The 18,161-nt window shown below is 36.1% G+C and overlaps 1 protein-coding gene across 1 annotated transcript in view; it reads left to right on the plus strand.

Annotated features, from left to right (window-relative positions):
* Window positions 1-18,161, plus strand: part of CNTNAP2 (contactin associated protein 2) — a 2,249,322-nt gene that overhangs the window by 1,141,099 nt on the left and 1,090,062 nt on the right. The window contains exon 9 of the mRNA XM_001094652.5: window positions 2,273-2,422. Within this exon, the coding sequence (XP_001094652.1) occupies window positions 2,273-2,422 (150 nt within the window). The remainder of the gene's footprint in view (window positions 1-2,272; window positions 2,423-18,161) is intronic.

The raw sequence follows: 18,161 nt of genomic DNA on the forward strand, positions 1-18,161 counted from the left end.
AACAGGAGTGCAGATGTCTGTTCGGTGTATTTATTTCCTTCCTTTTGGGTATATACTCAGTAGTCGGATTGCTGGATCATATGGTAGACCAAAGATGATAGTGGGCTCATGTAGCCGTTTGCCTTATTATGTTATTTATATTATGCATACTATTATACTATTTGTGCTGTTGTATTCACTTGTATGCTAAATTTTATAATTTGGAAAGTCTTTTGCATTAATTACTTTAGAGCAGAGATTTTATATTCTTGATTGAAACAAAACGTGCCCAGTAGCCAGGCGCGGTGGCTCATGCCTGTAATCCCTGCAGTTTGGGAGGCCGAGGCAGGTGGATCTAAAGGTCAGGAGTTCAGGACGAGCTTGACTAACATGGTGAAACCATGTCTCTACTAAAAATACATAACTAGCCAGGTGTGGTGGTACACGCCTGTAATCCCAGCTCCTTGGGAGGCTGAGGCAAGAGAATCACTTGAACCCAGGAGCCAGGGGTTGCAGTGAGCCGAGATCCCACAATTGCACTCCAGTCTAGGAAACAAGAGTGGAATTCCATCTCAAAACAAAACAAAACAAAAAAAAAGTGCTCAGTAAGCATTACTAAATTAAAATTTGAAAATCCTAAAAAAAAAAAAAAAAAACAACACACGCTTGAGTGATTATGTGTGATAATACTTACTATGATATGAGTAACTACTACAAACATGGGACTATCTTCTAAGCTCCAACAGCCCTTATGTTGTTCTTTAAAACAGTTTTTCTATTTCTTAGTATAAATCAACTAGTAATGTATGATTTTCCTATAAAGGAGCGCATGTAGTAAATAGCCTAGGCTTTATGAACTGTATAGTTTCCAGTGCAGCTGACTCTTGCTGTAGGGCACATGGTATGTAAATAAATGTACTTGGCTACATTCCAGTAACATTTATATGGACACTAACATTTGAATTGTATATAACTTTCACATGTCACTAAACATTATTCTTCTTTTTATTTCTTTTCAACCATTTAGAAAAGTAAAAACTATTCTTAGCTCACAGGTTATAGAAAAACAGGTGGCAGCAAGCCAGATTTCAGCCACAAACTGGTTTTTCAGATTCCTGGTATAAATTATCAGGAGCTTGGAACCCTGATCTGTGTGTCATTGATTTGCTCTCATTCTATTTTTGGATACCTTTATTTGCTAGAGTTCTCTTTCTTTTGTGAAACCGAAGCACGCCCTCATGTAACTTCTACCTATGGATTCTACATTGTGCCATCTGAAGAAGAATAGCACAAAATACCCCCCAACCACCACCTTGTCATAGCACAGGCCTTCACAGAGTCCATTCTGGCCCTCTTGGTTTTCTCTGCTACTAAGTGTTAAACTCTCTCCATAAGCTTATGTTTCCTGGACACTCTCCCCTTTTTGCTTTTTAATTGTCTGATTATTCTTCATAAAATGAACACAAACTAAAGATTTAAGCTACTGTCCACCTAATGGATAATTCAATAGAATTTTTGTTTCCAAAGATTGTTGTATCAGGCAACAATGAAGTGCCATTGCTGGGGATATGCATTCTTGGTTTATTTTGCTGTTTTATTTAAATGTCATGTACTCTATTATAAAGATAACTCATTTGTAAATGATCAGATAATCCTATTATTATTTTCCATGACTATTGGTGGTCATTTAGTACTTGTAGCTGCACATACACATTATTATATAGTACTTAATTTCTATAAACTATACTCACCAAATGTGTTTATTGAGAGAGAACAAACTATACAGAAAAATAAATATTTTAAAAACAAAGACAGACATTAGGTAAAAGCCATACATTCATTTTCTTGTCTGAGAATGAGATCTAGCAAAGTTAACCAGAAAATTAATTACTAAGTTAAAATAATTCATAATTCACTAAGTTAAAATAGCACATAATCATAAAATGTGCTCAGCGGCTGGGTGCGGTGGCTCACGCCTGTAATCCCAGCACTTTGGGAGGACAAGGTCGTCCAAATGACTTTTTTTCAACCCATTTCTTTCCCTAAGTACCCAGTGGTATTAATACTGCTTGTCTACTTGGTTGGGTTATATTATGCCTTATTCAGTTAGGTGGAGTATAAAACCACTTATAATGTTAAAGAGACATGAGACATCAGTTTGAATTGTAAGCAACACTGTATTTTCCTAGAGAAAAATACTTTTATTTCTACAATCCTGATTTGTTGATATTAGAAATTGTGTTCAACTAGGTAATTTTAAGAAAAGAAACAACTTTTATCTTGTACTTACCAGGTTCTGGGTTGAATGATGGACAGTGGCATGAGGTTCGCTTCCTAGCCAAGGAGAATTTTGCTATTCTCACCATCGATGGAGATGAAGCATCAGCAGTTCGAACTAATAGTCCTCTTCAGGTTAAAACTGGCGAGAAGTACTTTTTTGGAGGTAAGAATGCCATTGCTTTTTGGTTACTAATCCATTACAAAAAAAATGAGGTTTCAAAATGAAGTTTGATTATGAAGTATTTATATTTGACTCAACTGACTCAGTAGATCTCAGGATAGAACAAACAAACTCTAATTCCATTGAGCAAAAAAAAGAAAATGAAAAAAATATTTGTTTGTTTCTGATGAAGATATTAAGGTGATGTCACTATATTCTTTTGGCCCAATTTAAATAATTGAAGTATAACAAAGGAGATTTTAAATTCATCCTCATAATCCTCAAAAGTCAGGTCCTTGGATTATTTGCTGGTGACCTATTGCTATGTAACTAATTATCCAAACCTTAGTGTCTTCAAACAAACATTTATTATCTCACGGTTTCTCTGGATCAGGAATTCAGGAGTAATTTAGCTGAGCGAGTCTTTCATGATGTTGACTTCAAACTGTTGGCTGTGGCTGCATCATTTGAAGACTTGTCTGCTTCCAACAGGTCTCACGTACGTGGCTGATAGTGCTGGCTAGGATGCCCTAGTTCTCTGTGGCCTTGGATTCTGTAACACCTTCCTTCTTCAAGTAGCCTCTCCTGGGGGTGACTGGGCAGAGAAAGAGAGAGGGAAAACAAAAGAAAGAGAGGAGGGGAGGGGAAAGCCAGTAAGTTAGGAAGTTCTCCAGATAAAAACCATAAGTAGTTTTTTTTTATATATAAATAATCCAATTTAACAGTGATATCCCATAACTACTATTATTTTCAGCTTGTGAGAAGTGAGTTGCTAAATCCCATCCACAGTTAAAGGAAGGGGATTTCACAACGGCATGACTACAAAGAGCCATTGATTCCTGGGTACCATTTTAAAGGTGCCTACCACAGTCTACCTTATAGGAGAAGACATGTGGTCACAAACATCTTGGTTCTTAAGTAATGAAAAGATTAGTAAAAAGAATATTATCTTATGAGAAATTCTACTATGTGTTAAAAAGTGTTGTAGCAAAGACCTGTCATATTTTCTAACTGGAAAAATGTGTCCTGTCAGAAAATGATTTTTTTCATAACTAATTATGAGGACATATTTTATTAAAGTGCTAGGCACATTGTTTAGATCAATACATCTTTTATTAGATTATTGTCTTTCCTGTCCTAAATCATGCAATGTGAGATGTAAAAAATAAATCACATTCTTAGAAAAGGCTTTTATTTAAGCTTTAAAATCTATATGTTACATATTTGCCTCTGAGAATGTTTATATTTACATATCTATTATTTGTTTATATTAATAGTTATATATCATTGTTTGTGTGTGTGTGTGTGTGTGTGTGTGTGTGTGTGTGTGTGTGTTCTAGTTCTTAGAGTAAGGTGACATGAGAGCAGCCACTTTGTTTATCTTGTACCCTGCTATATTCCTTAAGGTCCTAGAAAAAATCCCGGAATGTTGTAGATGAACAATAAATATTTGTGAAAGAATTAGTAAATTATATAAAATAGGCAAGACATCACTTTATTATGAATTGCCTAGAGAGGAAACAGAGAAGACCCCAGGAGATTTACTGACTTGCCACTGAATTTGCAGCTAGCACCTGGATTTAAGTTTTTGGAGTCCTATACCACAGCATTTCTCCCCATCTAATTAGTGACAACTTAGAGACAAAAATCATGAACTAGGGCTCTCCTTCTTTAATCTTCCATAATATTTGTTGGAAGTTAAGACAACATGATTTTAAGAAGACTCTCAATAAATATTTGATGAGTAAATGAAAGTCAAACAAGCTTTCTTATGAGTGAATGAACTGGACATATTGACGTGAGAAAAAAAACAACTCAATAGCCAAACCGGTTACCCTCCAAACAAAAAATTCAGTAAGATTGGCTTATGGCCAACAGTTTTCATTGCTCTGATAGTAAATAGATCCCAGTTGTCAGTGGGAAAGCTACTGATAATCTCTACTGATCCCTTGACTGGAATATTTTTGGCCATACATGAGCTCTCTGAATGCCCAAGGCCAGTTTTTATTGATTTCAATCTAGAGGGGCGAGCAAATAGCTGTCACCACACATTCATGGCATAAAGTTTATAGGAGATGAGGTCTTGATGGTGTGCTATTTACTATCAGTTTACAGATTTTCGTTTTCGAGTCCAGCAGTCAGGAGAATATCGACTTTCTCTTGGGTCTGTGGTCTGCCTTTAGGACATGTTAGCTAATGATCATGAAGCCTGTTTTGTTATATTGTCATTAGCTGAATCCTGAGTGTGTAAGAATCACGAGAAGAACTCGTTGCCATTCTAACGCTCAGGCCCCACCTCTGGAACTTTGAAATTCAAGAGGATGACAAATTGAAGAATTCGAAACTTCAAGTGATTCTGATAAACAATCTGAGAAACAGAATTATAGATTGACCTTAGCCAATTTGCACACACACATTTTAGATTCATTTTGTAAAACATCGTCAGTCACTGAAAAGTTTGGGATGCATGAGAATTAGCTACTCTCCTATAGCTTTGCCCCCAGGGGGCAAAGGAATGGAAGTCACAGGACAAGTTATGATGCGCATAAACACATTTATTAAATGAACAAGTATTACCAAGGAAGCACAACACTGTTAACAAATGTTCTTCTGCAAGCTCAGTGAGGTCCCAGCTCTCCTTGAATAAAATGTTTTCCTGAAGCAATGACGATGAATGGTGGGATTCAGCTACACCTAGAGCTAGTGCTAGGTGACAGAAAGCCTCCTCAGCGAATAATCGCTGGCACAGGATCACTAAGGGATCCTAACTCCAGAAGCATTTCTGAGAACTCAGGTTACAGGCCTCACCAGAATCTTTCACCATCTTAACACAAGGCTGGGTGTGTCTCTCAAAGGTGTTGTGCCAAACCACATACCTTTAGTGCCTTTAAGTTCACTATTGATATCTCCTTTCTAACATTTCATTAACATTTACATTTATGCTATCTAACAGACCACTAATTTCACCAAAGAAAACCCAGTTTGGTATTAAGTTCATCAGAGGACTTGTTGATTCAGTGAATTAGGTTGATATGAGGAATAAATAGCAAAAAACTAAGAGTCACCCCCTCTGGGGTGGGTGTACTGTTTCTGCACTAAAACTCTTGATACCTCTTACTTGTGGACTCCTGATCAGAAGAGGAACTGCCTCTGGATCGCAACTTTAAGTAAAATACAAATGCCCACAACTCTATACCGTCTGTGCTGGAAATTTTAAAGTAGGATTCAAATATTATAATAAACACATCTTAAGATATACTAGTATAGTGGAAAGGAGAATTGACTTTGTCCTAAAATACAAGCTTTGGAATCCTGCATACCTGATTTTGAATCTGGCTTTATCACTTAATTAGTAGATCCCTTAATACTGTATCTTACTTTCTTCATCTATTAAATGGCAATAGAATCTGTTTTCTGATCACTGTGTGGCGTAAACTTAAACCTGGGGTCTGACCCTAGGGAATGCTAAGTGCTGACTGACTTTCCAATGCATCTTGAGTCTTTCTTTTAACTCTGTGAGAGACACAGCCTCTCAAGGAACATTGGAGACTTCAGACCATTATGTATTTAATGGCCTCTCACCAACTTGGACACCACTGAAAGTGTTTCTTCCCCCACAGTCACTGAAGAAAAGTACTTTTCCTGCTCACTGAAAGCCACAAGAAAAGACTTTCCTTCCGTCCTACACTCTGTTTTGTTTGCAAACCCTTAAACATGTCCACATTTTGTTTCTTTTGAAGTTAAGTCCCGGTTGCCTAGCTTTCTTTGCAGCCCAGGCTGGGTCGTTTCACACCAGTGTGCCATTTTATCTCTGTGCTTGCTCCCTGCTAATCCCAGCAAAGTTCTTAGTTCTCCTTTGTAACGTCCATGATCAGATGATGTTTAATCACCAAGAATTCTTTTGCTTTTTTTTTTTTTCTTGGGAATAAGCAAAGAAAGAGATCCGTTATTTGGGATGTTTCTTCAGCGAAGTATGTTTTAGCTGCTTTAACGTGTTTTATTTTCCTCCAACTAGAATTTTTTTAGATAACACTCCATTGATGTTAATAATCAAAAGAATGTTAAACACAATAATTACATTTACCTATTGACTGTTGACGTGGTAATAAGCTTTCTGATACAGGCCAGAACCCATGGTTACGAGAGAGCAGTACGATTTTTAAATTTCTAAATTTTCTTTGTTTTGGGCATTTTTATTATCTCTTTTGTTTTCATTAAAAGAGAAAGGAGCTGTAGTCTGAAGAGGAGAGATAAGAAGCTTCTAGAGCCAGTCTTATTGGAAGGGGAGTTCTAAGGAACTCGGTGGGGAAAGAGGCAGGTTTTAGGAAGGTACCAAAGCAAGTGGTGAAGGCAAGATAAAAAGAGGGCAGTGGAGCTGGCCTGAGTTTGATAGGATTTGTGTTAATAAAGTTTAATAAGAGGGCACGTCTTTCCAGCTCACCAGTATATAACTGTCTTGGTCAGTTTTGGCTACTATAACAGAATACTATAGGTTGAGTGGTCTAAACACCAGAAATATGTTTTTCATGGTTCTTGAGGTTGAGAAGTCCAAGACCAAGGTATCAAGGTACACGCAGATTCCATGTCTACTGAGGGCACATAATGAGAAGCTTCAGACAACCATTTTCTTATTGTATGTTCTCATTGGAGAAAAAGAGAGAGAGAGAAAGAGAGCACACACTCTTAAGTCTCTTCTTATGAGTGCACCAATCCCATCATAGGGGTTCCACTCTCATGACCTAATTAACCCCCAATGGCCCCACTTCCTAATACCATCCCACGGGGGCTTAGGGTTTCAATATGTGAATTTGGAGGGACACAAACACATAGTCTATAACAATCGCCTCTCAATCCTCATTGAGGTAGACCATGGATATTAAATATTAGGTTGTGCAAAAGTAATTGGTGTTTTTGCCATTGAAAGTAATGGCAAAAACGAGCTAACTAGATAGGTATGTAAACATAGATTTTTATCAAGTAGTTATGTTGTAAAATAATTAGGGGATGTGGTTTTCAGGCTCCTTAGCTATTTATTATAGGAAAATACCAACACTCCTTCAAGCCTGAAAGTTTCTTAGTGATGGAATACACTCCGTGAAAAGCCTCCCAGATAGTTTTCTAGAGCTCCTTAGTTTGGCTCATCCATCACAGAATACGGAACTTGCAGCATCCCATTCAGGATCCGCTTGTCGGCCCTGTGAAGTATCCGCTGCCTTGCTTTTGTACCAACAGGAAATCTATTGTTTAGAAGTGTGTTTTCTAGCCCTTTTTCATTGTTCTCCCCCCCCAAAAAAATTGGAATGAGACAAGTTTTATTAAATGATATAAGTTAGACAATGTGTCATTTCAGGAGTGTGAAAAGTGAATCCTAAACAGACTTTTTGGAGGTATGTATTGATTTTCTAGGGATGCTGTATCAAAGTATCATAAACACGGTGACTTAAAACAACATAGTTCTATTCTCTCAACGTTCTAGAGGCTAGAAGTCTAAAATAGAGGTTCAGCAGGATTTTAAGGTCTCTGAAGGCCCCAGGGGAGGATCCTTCCACTCCTCTGGCTTCTGGTGGTTACCAGTAATACTCATTATTCCCTGGCTTATAGATACCTCCCTCCAGTCTCTGCCTCCATCTTCACATGGTCTTCTCCCCTTTGTGTTTCTGCATCCACATTTCCTTCTTCTGATAAGGACATCATTCATGGGATTAGGGATCAATCTAATCATTATCACCTCATCTTAACCTGATTGTATCTGCAAGAACCCTATTTCCCAATGAGGCCACTTTCATAGGTTTCACGGTTAGGACTTCAGTGTATCTCTTTGGAGGATACAATTTAGCCCATAGTAAGGTATAAATGATTTATTTTGCAACTACCTCTAATTAAAAATTAGCATACTTCCTCAAGGAGATTCATACTTCTGATTTTGTATTATCCATTCTCAAAGATGGCTCTGATGAAGTTAAAAGTCAAACATACAGTTTGGGAAATGTGAATAACTAAAAGGTAGAGGCATTCAAACAAACAGCACAACAACAACATTTAAAGTATTGTGCATAGTGGATACAAATTTACTGGTCATATGAATTTGATGGTCAAATTTCTGAATGTGATTTTGTAACCTCTGAGTAGGACCATAGAATTACAAGGAATCAATTTTAAAAATGTCCAAGGGAATTTCTTGTCCATACGCATGAGAGAGAGTGAGAACTTATCTCTGATAAGTATTAGAAAGCTTTGTGTAAAACAAAAAAGTAAATGATAAGAAAATGTATCATTGGTATGAAAGTACATTCTATGTGGAACTAACCAAATGTTGTATCCTTCCATTTGGGTCCTTACACATGTAATGTGGAGAGAAGAGAACACTCAGCTAAGACTTGGGGTCCGCAATCCTCAGAGCAGGATTGTACTTAGGGACAAGGGGAAAGAATCTGCCTTCATTGCTTTGTTTGACCCAAACATTTTCAGGAACAAAGGAATTTGTAACTTGACCTTGATATGTAGTGCCATGGAAACCTACCACTACCAAACAAATGAAATTATTAAAGACTTTACTTGTAGATAGTAATAATACTGGAAATAAAACAACCACACACACACAGAGTGCAATTAAAAGAAGAAAAAAAATCTTAAAGTTGCTCTCATTTTTCCTTAGAATGTAGTGCCCTTTCCAAAATAACATGCATTTAAGAATAAATTAAGCCATCTTGTTGTCATACTGTACTTATCTTGGAATTTTGTACAATGGGCATCTACTAAACAGTGAAGCGTAAGCTTCAAACCATAGAAATATTATGAAGTGTTCCCAGAGAGTTGTTTATGCTAAAGCAACATGAAAAGTTCAAGAGAACACCAGTGGCACCCCATCAATATACATTAAATCCCTCACTGGCAGTAAGAAATGTCCTCACATTTAACATATAAATGCTGGACAAGTCGGCTATCTTATGTATAAAATCTTTTCATAAGAAATGGCTTCAGGCCAGGCACGGTGGCTCAAGCCTGTAATCTCAGCACTTTGGGAGGCAGAGGCGGGCAGACCACCTGAGGTCAGGCCCCAGCCTCACCAACATGATGAAACCCCATCTCTACTAAAAAAAATACAAAAATTAGCCAGTCATGGTGGCGCGTGCCTGTAATCCCAGTTACTTGGGAGGCTGAGGCATGAGAATTGCTTGAACCCGGGAGGCAGAGGTTGCAGTGAGCCGGGGTCACACCACTGCACTCCAGCCTGGGTGACAGAGCAAAACTCTGCAACGCCGCCCCCTCATCCACCAAAAAAAAAAAAAAAAAAGAAAGAAAGAAAAGAAAAGAAAAAAGGAAATGATATGGTTAATTCCTTCAAAATATAAGTCCTTAAATTCAAACTGTAATTAGATTGTTTGATTTTCTCTTCACTGGCTGAAATAATAGTAAATCATTTTATCCTTTTTCTAGCCTGCTTTTGCAAATCTTTTTGAATATCCTTTGATGTTTTCATTCATACTGTCTGTTATAGAACTGAGACCTACCTTCATTCATTTATATCCAAAGAGATTATGGAGCAACTAACAAGTAGTAGAGCTTGGATTAATTAAATCTTTTCTGAAAACCTGGCATTATTGTTCATCCTGAGGTAATGAACAAATCAGGGGAAAAATGCTTGCTCTTGGAAGACTACATTCTAGGTGGGATAGTAAATGAATAACATTGGTTAAATGAGTGTATTTGGGGAAAAAATAATCAGGGAGGGGATAGGAAGTTCTTGGGAGGGGGAGGTTGAGGATTATCTTTAAATGGCCAGAGAAACCTTTGATTAAGAAGATAGCATTTGAGCAAATGCCTCAGAGGAATGAGAACACACACACCATGAGAAGATGGGAGAGAAGAACACTCTTGGTAGAGGGAGAAGCCGGTGTAACCCGATATCCAGCTGGTGTGTGCAGGGAGTGACTAGGAAAGGGAGTCAGTGTGACTGAAAAAAAGTGAGGTTGGATTATGAAGGGTCTTTAACAATGACTGAGAAGGTTGGACCGAGTAAATCTAGTTTATTTTAAAATAATCTCTCAGGCTGCTGTTTTGATAAAAGGCTGTCGTTCCATGAGGGAGAACAGTAGAAACTCTTGCAATAACCCAGATGAAAGAAGATCGACTAGATTGTAGCAGTGGAGCCAGTGGGTAATGATCAATTCTACATACACATTTGGAGGTCGAGCCAGCAGGACTTGCAGACAGGTGGGCTATGGGGTGTGAAAGCCAAAGGGTCAAGGATGACATCAGTCTTCCTGACGAAAAGGCTCATGCCTCCCCTTTCCACTGTTTTACACTTTCTCCCTTACCCTTCCACAATATGAGGTCCATTTCACTGTGTTTCCCTGAAAATGACTTTTGACCTGTGCATCCTAAAACCAAGGAATTTGTTGTCTATGTGGTCATAGTTCCACCAAAATTAACAGAACCGTGGACAGCTGCCTCCCAAACAAAATTTTCAGCATCCTGTCTCTTCTAGTTTCTTTTGATGGGTTCTCAGTCAATTCCTAAATTCCTCAGATCAAGTCTTGGCTGAATGCTCTTTCTGCTGCATCTAGGGTCAAGATGATTTAAAACCCGCTATGGTAAATTAAAATTCCAAACAGTCTCTAATTTGGGGACCTTGCCATTTAGAAATAAGCAAGTAAAGAACCCTGACTTAAAGCTAGGAAGCTGTTATAATAAAAACAGCCTTTAAAAATATTGATTCACAAATAACCTCCTCATGCATATACTTCTAGCTTAAAAATGCCACCTAATTGTAATCTTTTCCTTTTGACCTTTGTTCCATCAGTGGTCCAACAATACTGCTGGGGTTGGAGGGGGGTAGGAAATAAACTATTTATCACCCTTTAAAATATAAACTGAAAATTAGCTATCATCTGTATTTACATAGTTTTGAATATCCTTCATTAATACTAAAGTACTTGGTTACCCTATCTCACTTTTGTGTAATATGCCTCTCTTTGAAATGCTAATTTAGTATTAATGGCAAAAGCCAACTTTTTCTAACCAAATGACTAACAATTTATTAAATTTTAGAATGAGATGGGAAAATCACAACTTAGAAACTCAGCGATTTCTGTAAATTATTAATGATTAATTTGGCTTGGCTAATATTATATAATTTGAAATTATGTTTATTTACTGCTTCCAAACATTTTAGTTAACGTTTGTTTTCTATTTTTCTTTGTATTTTTAATATTTTCACTCTAGTCCATTATTATTATATGTGATTTTTTTTCCATTTTTTTTCTAGAGGAGTTTGTCCTCCCCTAATTGTAGTGAGTAATCTAGAAACTCTTTCTCAATTAACTTTGTAAGCAGGACTTGATTGTACAAAAACAACTACTTGTTCTTGAAAATATTCAAATCAATATTTGCTATTTTATGCAATGTTCCTCATTTTAAAATATATTTTAATTTTTATTTTTGGTTCAGGGGTACATGTAAAGGGTTTTTTACATAGGTAAATTATGTGTCATGGGGATCTGATGTACAGATTATTTTATCACCCAGGTTAAAAGCATAGTACCATAGAAGTAGTATTTTTAATAAAAAAATACATATTTTTAAGCCATCACTTTCTATTAGAATATCAATGAGAAAAAATTTTCAATCTAATTCCCAAAGAACTTTCAGGCTTTTTTTCATTTGTTTACCAATTATATGCATAAAAGAAAAGAGCAAAAAAAAAAAAAAAGGAATTACAGATTGAAATTGAACATACTAACCTCATACTAATCTCTGCTTGGAGATTGGAAAGTATTTATCATGTAGCCCAAGGTTCCCAAGACTTTTTTTTATAGCTCCCACAAGTAAAATTTGATTAGAGCTATGTTTTAAACTAAGTATCATTACAATTATTGTGATATTCTACATGCCTTTGCCTTTTTCTGGCTCTTACAACTGGCTTACATTGGAAATATTCAGATTTAAGAAATGATTGTAAGAAGTTTTCAAAGAAAAATATCATAAAATTACAAAAACTCTTTGACTTTCAAGAATTGGCTTAACCCTGTGGCCATTTACCATTGACACTCTCTCCTTCCTTTTCTCTTGATACTGATTTTGCTCTTTTAAAATCATTAGCCTAAAAGAACATCATGATCTGACTGTGAAAATAATACCGATAACACTAAAGATACGTAAATTAAATATTATTTTGTATGTGAATTTTTTAGCAAACATCTTCTATATCTAAAATGCTCTTAAGTAGAGAAATTACTGGCCAAATTTTTTTAACGGTAGTGCCTTATGTATCTGGTGCAAATATGTGATAGATGTAAAGTGATTACTTGGGAAGCATAAATATGTCTACAGTTTATCCTATGAAGTTGATTTTACAGTGCTTTAACAAAAGGAAAAAGAAATCCTTAAATGTATCCTTCATTTTTCATGAGTAATCCATGTTAAAAAAAATTCAAAGATACATGTTAAAAGCATAGTAAGGAAGGCTTTATTCAGGACCATTGCAATAGATACAGGGACCACTGCAATGGAATTTTGCAGCAAGGGAAAGAGAATGGGCTCAACTCCAAGTGTGGGAAGGACAAGCGGGAATTTATAGCCAAAAAGCAGGGTTGGGTCAGTAGATAGAAAATTACTACAGAGAAACAATCCAAGGGTACAGGGATTTCTAGCTAAATCCACCTAATGAGAATTCTTGCTGAAAATAGGCTGGGGTGATCAGACACCATCTGTGGGTTGGTACAAGAGGAACATGGTCAGGTGTCAAGGATGATGAGATACTGAGAACGATCAGCTATCGAGGATGGGGAGTTTTGGCTAAACTGACTTCTCAGGGTTCTTTTGCTAAAACTGGAATTTACAAGAGAGTAAACAGATGGACCTAGGAGGAAGTTCAGAGCCTGATTAAAGTTGGGTAAAGAAAAGAATCTTCACCATGTGTCGGTTCAGGTACTCTAAGAAGCAGAGGTCAAGACAGAATCGGACAATCAAGAGATTTATTGGGGAAGTACTTCTAAAGAAAAAAGGTTAAAGAGGACTCTGCCATTCAGGAATGGTGAAAGGAAAGAAAGAGTGCGTGGGTAGAGCCCCAGATGGTTGTACAGCTGAGGCAGTATTGGCCAGTCTCTAGCAAAAACTGTCTGTTAGAATCCTGTGTCAGAAAGAAATGGCCTGGCTCTCGTACTCCTGCTGTGTTCAGACTGAGGGCAGTCCAGGCAGCGTGGCCTCAGCTGGTAAGCATCTGTGGACCCTATTTAGAGCGGCCAACTCTGACCTCAGGCAGGAAGGGAAGTGTGACCAGGGCCCTTCCTTAGTGGCCACAAGTCATTTGGTAATGACACAAAAAAGCAATACATAAAGGTGGTTACAGAAAGTTATTTTAAGGCACTTCTTGACATACCAGAAAGAAGTTTGTGGGTATTTTGTTTTTCCAACAAAGTTAGTATGTTTATTTGCATATCAAATACTCTATGACTGAACAAGTAGGTAGAGGAGATGAATTTAGCATACTTACTTTTTTTAATTGCTGAAAATTCAAATAATATTCTTATATGTGTAGAAACAAACAGAATGGGATCCCGTGCCTATAACTATGCTGGTCTGTTATTGCTTATTTTGTCTGCTTGTCTGTTTTGTTTCTCCTTTAGGCAATCAATTATTTATATGTAAATTTAATTATTAAATTTATTATTATTTACATGCCTCTCTTTTAACTAAAAAGTTCTTTCTGGTTCTGTGGCTTTTTTGTTTTCCATTGTTGAGTTTTTAAAAAGGTCGGATTTTAAAATAAGCTAGTTTTTCTTGTTTGGTTTACTCATGTAGTAATTAAAAAGAACTTTTGCTGAACTCACCCCTCCTTTTATTTTTAATTTCTCTTTCTACTTTGGGTTCCCTTTGTCCATCCCAGCAACCAGCTATTTCTCAAGTAATTAAAAATTATTTTCTATTCCTCATGGGAATTTTATAGTAATAAGAAATTTTGTAAAAGTTTTTGGCCTTCAAGACCCTAAAAATGGTTGAATATCTAATGGGGAAATTTGAAGTCTTTTTAGGTATAATGTGTGAGAGTGAGGGTCTGGGAATTTAGGCCAAAGACATTCCTAGTAACATATAATTCAGTCTACTTCAGAAGTTAGCCTTAAAATTACATTGTCTTCAATACTTTTCCAATCAAAAAAATCCCCAAGCCTCTTGGATACGTAGATCTTTCAATCTCATTCACTGTAGTTAAATACAATTAGTGCCAAAGTTACTATGGCATCATTCCTCTGTAGAACTTAATCTGTAATAACTAGTAAGTTCACTACCCCACAATTGGGAAGAGAGACCTTCTCTGTTTTCAGAGACCCTTATTAGATCAGTGTGCAAATATAAAATTTGAATAAAGATGTTCTCTACCAGCATTTGACTCTATGGTATTACTTCCAGGAGAAGCTACATGCCTCAAAAAATCAGCAATAAAACAAAATCTTTTAATACCTTCAGAACTTTTCCTATTATCTATGGGCTATTGAACAAAGAGATAGACTCAGGGATTCAATATGTATACATGATTTTAGGTTTAATATTTCAAAGAAAAGAATATTTGAAGGGCAGAAAATACATGTAAAGGGGGAATTGCCCCTAGTAAATACATAGTCAATGTTATATGTAGAAAAAAATGTTGAAAGATCAAAAGAAGGAAAAAATTCAGTTAGGCTTTAGGGTGGAAATGCAAGCTATCAGGCTGAACGAAGCAGACGGGTAATAACCACTATGTAAAAGCTTAGAAGAAATAGAAGTAGTTCTACTATTTGCTAGCCTAGTGCAAAAGTTGATTTGAAGACCAGCGGGTAGAGATTTTGTGTGTTTGCTAAGATAATGCGTGTTTTATACCAGGCTCTCACACTTTAATGTCCTTAAGAACCTTCTAGGGTACTTTACAAAACACACAAACAAACAAAAGTCTTCGGTTGCCTTCTTAGTAAAATTGCGATTCAGTAGATCTGAGGTTGGGCCCAGAAATATGCATTTTAAACAGACGGGTGATTTTTCTTTTTTTCTTATTTTATTGGCCAAGAAATCATATGCTATAAAATTCACCATTTAAAGTGAATAATTTGGTGATACTCAGTATATTCACAGAGTCTTGTAATTGTCACCACAGTCTAATTTTCGGTCATTTTCATGACCCAAATAGAACCCCAAAACTATTAGAAGTCACTCTGAATTCTTCCACAAAACCCCAAATCATAGGCAACCACAAATCTACTACTTACTGTCTCTATGGATTTGTTTATTCTGGACTTTTTTTTTTTTTTTTTTTTTTTTTTTAAAGACGGAGTCTCGCTCTGTCGCCCAGGGTGGAGTGCAGTGGCTTGCTCTCGGCTCACCACAAGCTGCACCTCCCAGATTCACGCCATTCTCCTGCCTCAGCCTCTCCAGAAGCTGGGACTACAGGCGCCCCCACCTCGCCCGGCTAATTTTTTGTATGTTTAGTAAAGACGGGGTTTCACCATGTTAGCCAGGATGGTCTCGATCTCCTGACCTTGTGATCTGCCCGCCTCGGCCTCCCAAAGTGTTGGGATTACAGTCTGGAACCACCAGACCCATCCTTATTCTGGACATTTTATATAAATGGAATTACATAAAAAATTATCTTTTATGATGGGCTTTTTTTTAGCATAATGTTTTCAACCTTTATTCAACTGTAGTTTATTCAATTCATGTATCAGTACTTTATCCCTATTTATTGTCAAATATTTATATATTATAATATTTATATTATATATTGTAATATTTATATTATATATTGTAATATTTATATTATTTATAAATTATATATTATTTTATATACATAAATTATATATGTATATATTTATATGTATTTATATATACATATGTATGTATATATATGAGAGACATTTATTCATTCATTCACGAGCGATGGAGTTTTAGGTCTTTCCACCTTTTGGCTATTATACATAATGCTGAGGTAAACATTAGTTTACCTCTTTTTGATTGCACATACGTTTTTCTTTCTCTTGGGTATACACCTAGGAGTGGAATTGCTGTGTCATATAAGTCTATGTTTATTATTTTGAGAAATTACTAAATTGTTTCCTGGGTGATCTCAATGCTTGTCATTCTCTCTCCATACTTTGAAAAACACTAATGTAGGCAATGATTTGGGTATAAAAATGTAGGAAAAAAAGGAACATTCGTTGCATTCTGATAATAAAAATGTTAGATTCCATAAAATGGTAGATGAGGATTAGAAGAGAGACAAAGGAAACATTAGAAAAATAAGACATTGAGTAATGATGTGAGGTTAGTGTCATCAAGAGACAAGTTAGAAATCCACATTTAAAAAAATCATTAAAACAAAATTATTACTAAGTGATTAAGTAGTAAAAGGAAGTTTATAATGCATGTTTATTTAAAGGAGTGTTAACAAGATTTTATTTATGTAGAGATGATACAAGAAGGTTAGCCCTCAATCACTTATTAAAATCAATGTATTAAGATTTAAGTACATGCAGTAAAAGTTATATGAATTTTGATTCATATACTTTTGAAACAATATACATAATGGTTACCAATCCCACTGTGTGATTACAGAATATAGTAGTTATATACAAGAGTGTTTATTGCAACAACATAGTCATCAATAACTAGAAAATGCCTAAATGAGCAACAGCAGAAAGATGAAAAAAGATACTGTGTCAAGTCTGTAAAATGGAGTATTATGTAGCCACCCAAAGTCATGATTTTGAATAATATTAAATGATACATGAAAAGGTTAATGACATAGTCTTAGTGCAATGGGGATAAAATATTTTAATACAGTACAAATTTATAACAACGTTCTCCTAGACCTGTCTAATATTTTCCATATCAGTGAATGTGCCATTGCCCTCCATTCAGGATAAAGAATGATTTTAGTCTTTCTTTAGTTTTATCTCCATGCAACAAATCCAATCCTTCACCCAATCCTATTTAAATATTTATTTATTATCCATAAACTATTCAACTCATAAATGATTTTATAATCCATCTGCCTCTCAGCTGTTTCACTGCCACTGTGATAAACCAGACTACCATATTCTCTCTACAGGACTTCTTAACAGTTCCCTGATTTATCCACTGACAATTTCAGTCCATTCTAGTTAGTCCTCTTTCAATCTATCTTCCACAGACTTTGTTTTGCCAATTTCCCCTACCCTTTCCACCCTCACTGACTTCCTGTTTCTCTTGTGATTGCAATACTTATTTATTTGTTTAGCAATGCAAATTTATAACCTGAACTACAAGGATTTTGCATCACCTGGTTCCTTTCTGTGTTACACAAATCATTCGTCCTCACCCAGCCTTCTGCTTCTGTGCACCAGCATCATGTTGGCCCTCTTTGAGCTAATAGAGTGTTATGCTGCCCTTGTCACAGGGACCCTACACATTCCATTTCCTCTTTCTGGAATGTTCTTCAACCTAAGATGACTACTTCTTTCTTAAATCTCACTTTAATCAACACTTACTCAGGAAAGCCTTCCCTTTGCCTCAGCCCCTGGCTAAGGTCAGGTTCTTTAGTTTTGAGTTTATATAATAGATTACAGATATATTAATTAGGGAGATTATTTGTTTAATGTCTGCCTACCTCACTGTCCCTTAAACATCAAAAAAAAAAAAAGGCTATATATGTCTTTTTTTCCCTTTGCTTCTCTTTTCCTAGTTTTCCCTTCTCTTTCTGCTTTCTATGGTTTCTCTATTTCTACTTACCTAGTTT

Source organism: Macaca mulatta, chromosome 3 (assembly GCF_049350105.2).
Source record: "Macaca mulatta isolate MMU2019108-1 chromosome 3, T2T-MMU8v2.0, whole genome shotgun sequence".
Classification (NCBI taxonomy): domain Eukaryota; kingdom Metazoa; phylum Chordata; class Mammalia; order Primates; family Cercopithecidae; genus Macaca; species Macaca mulatta.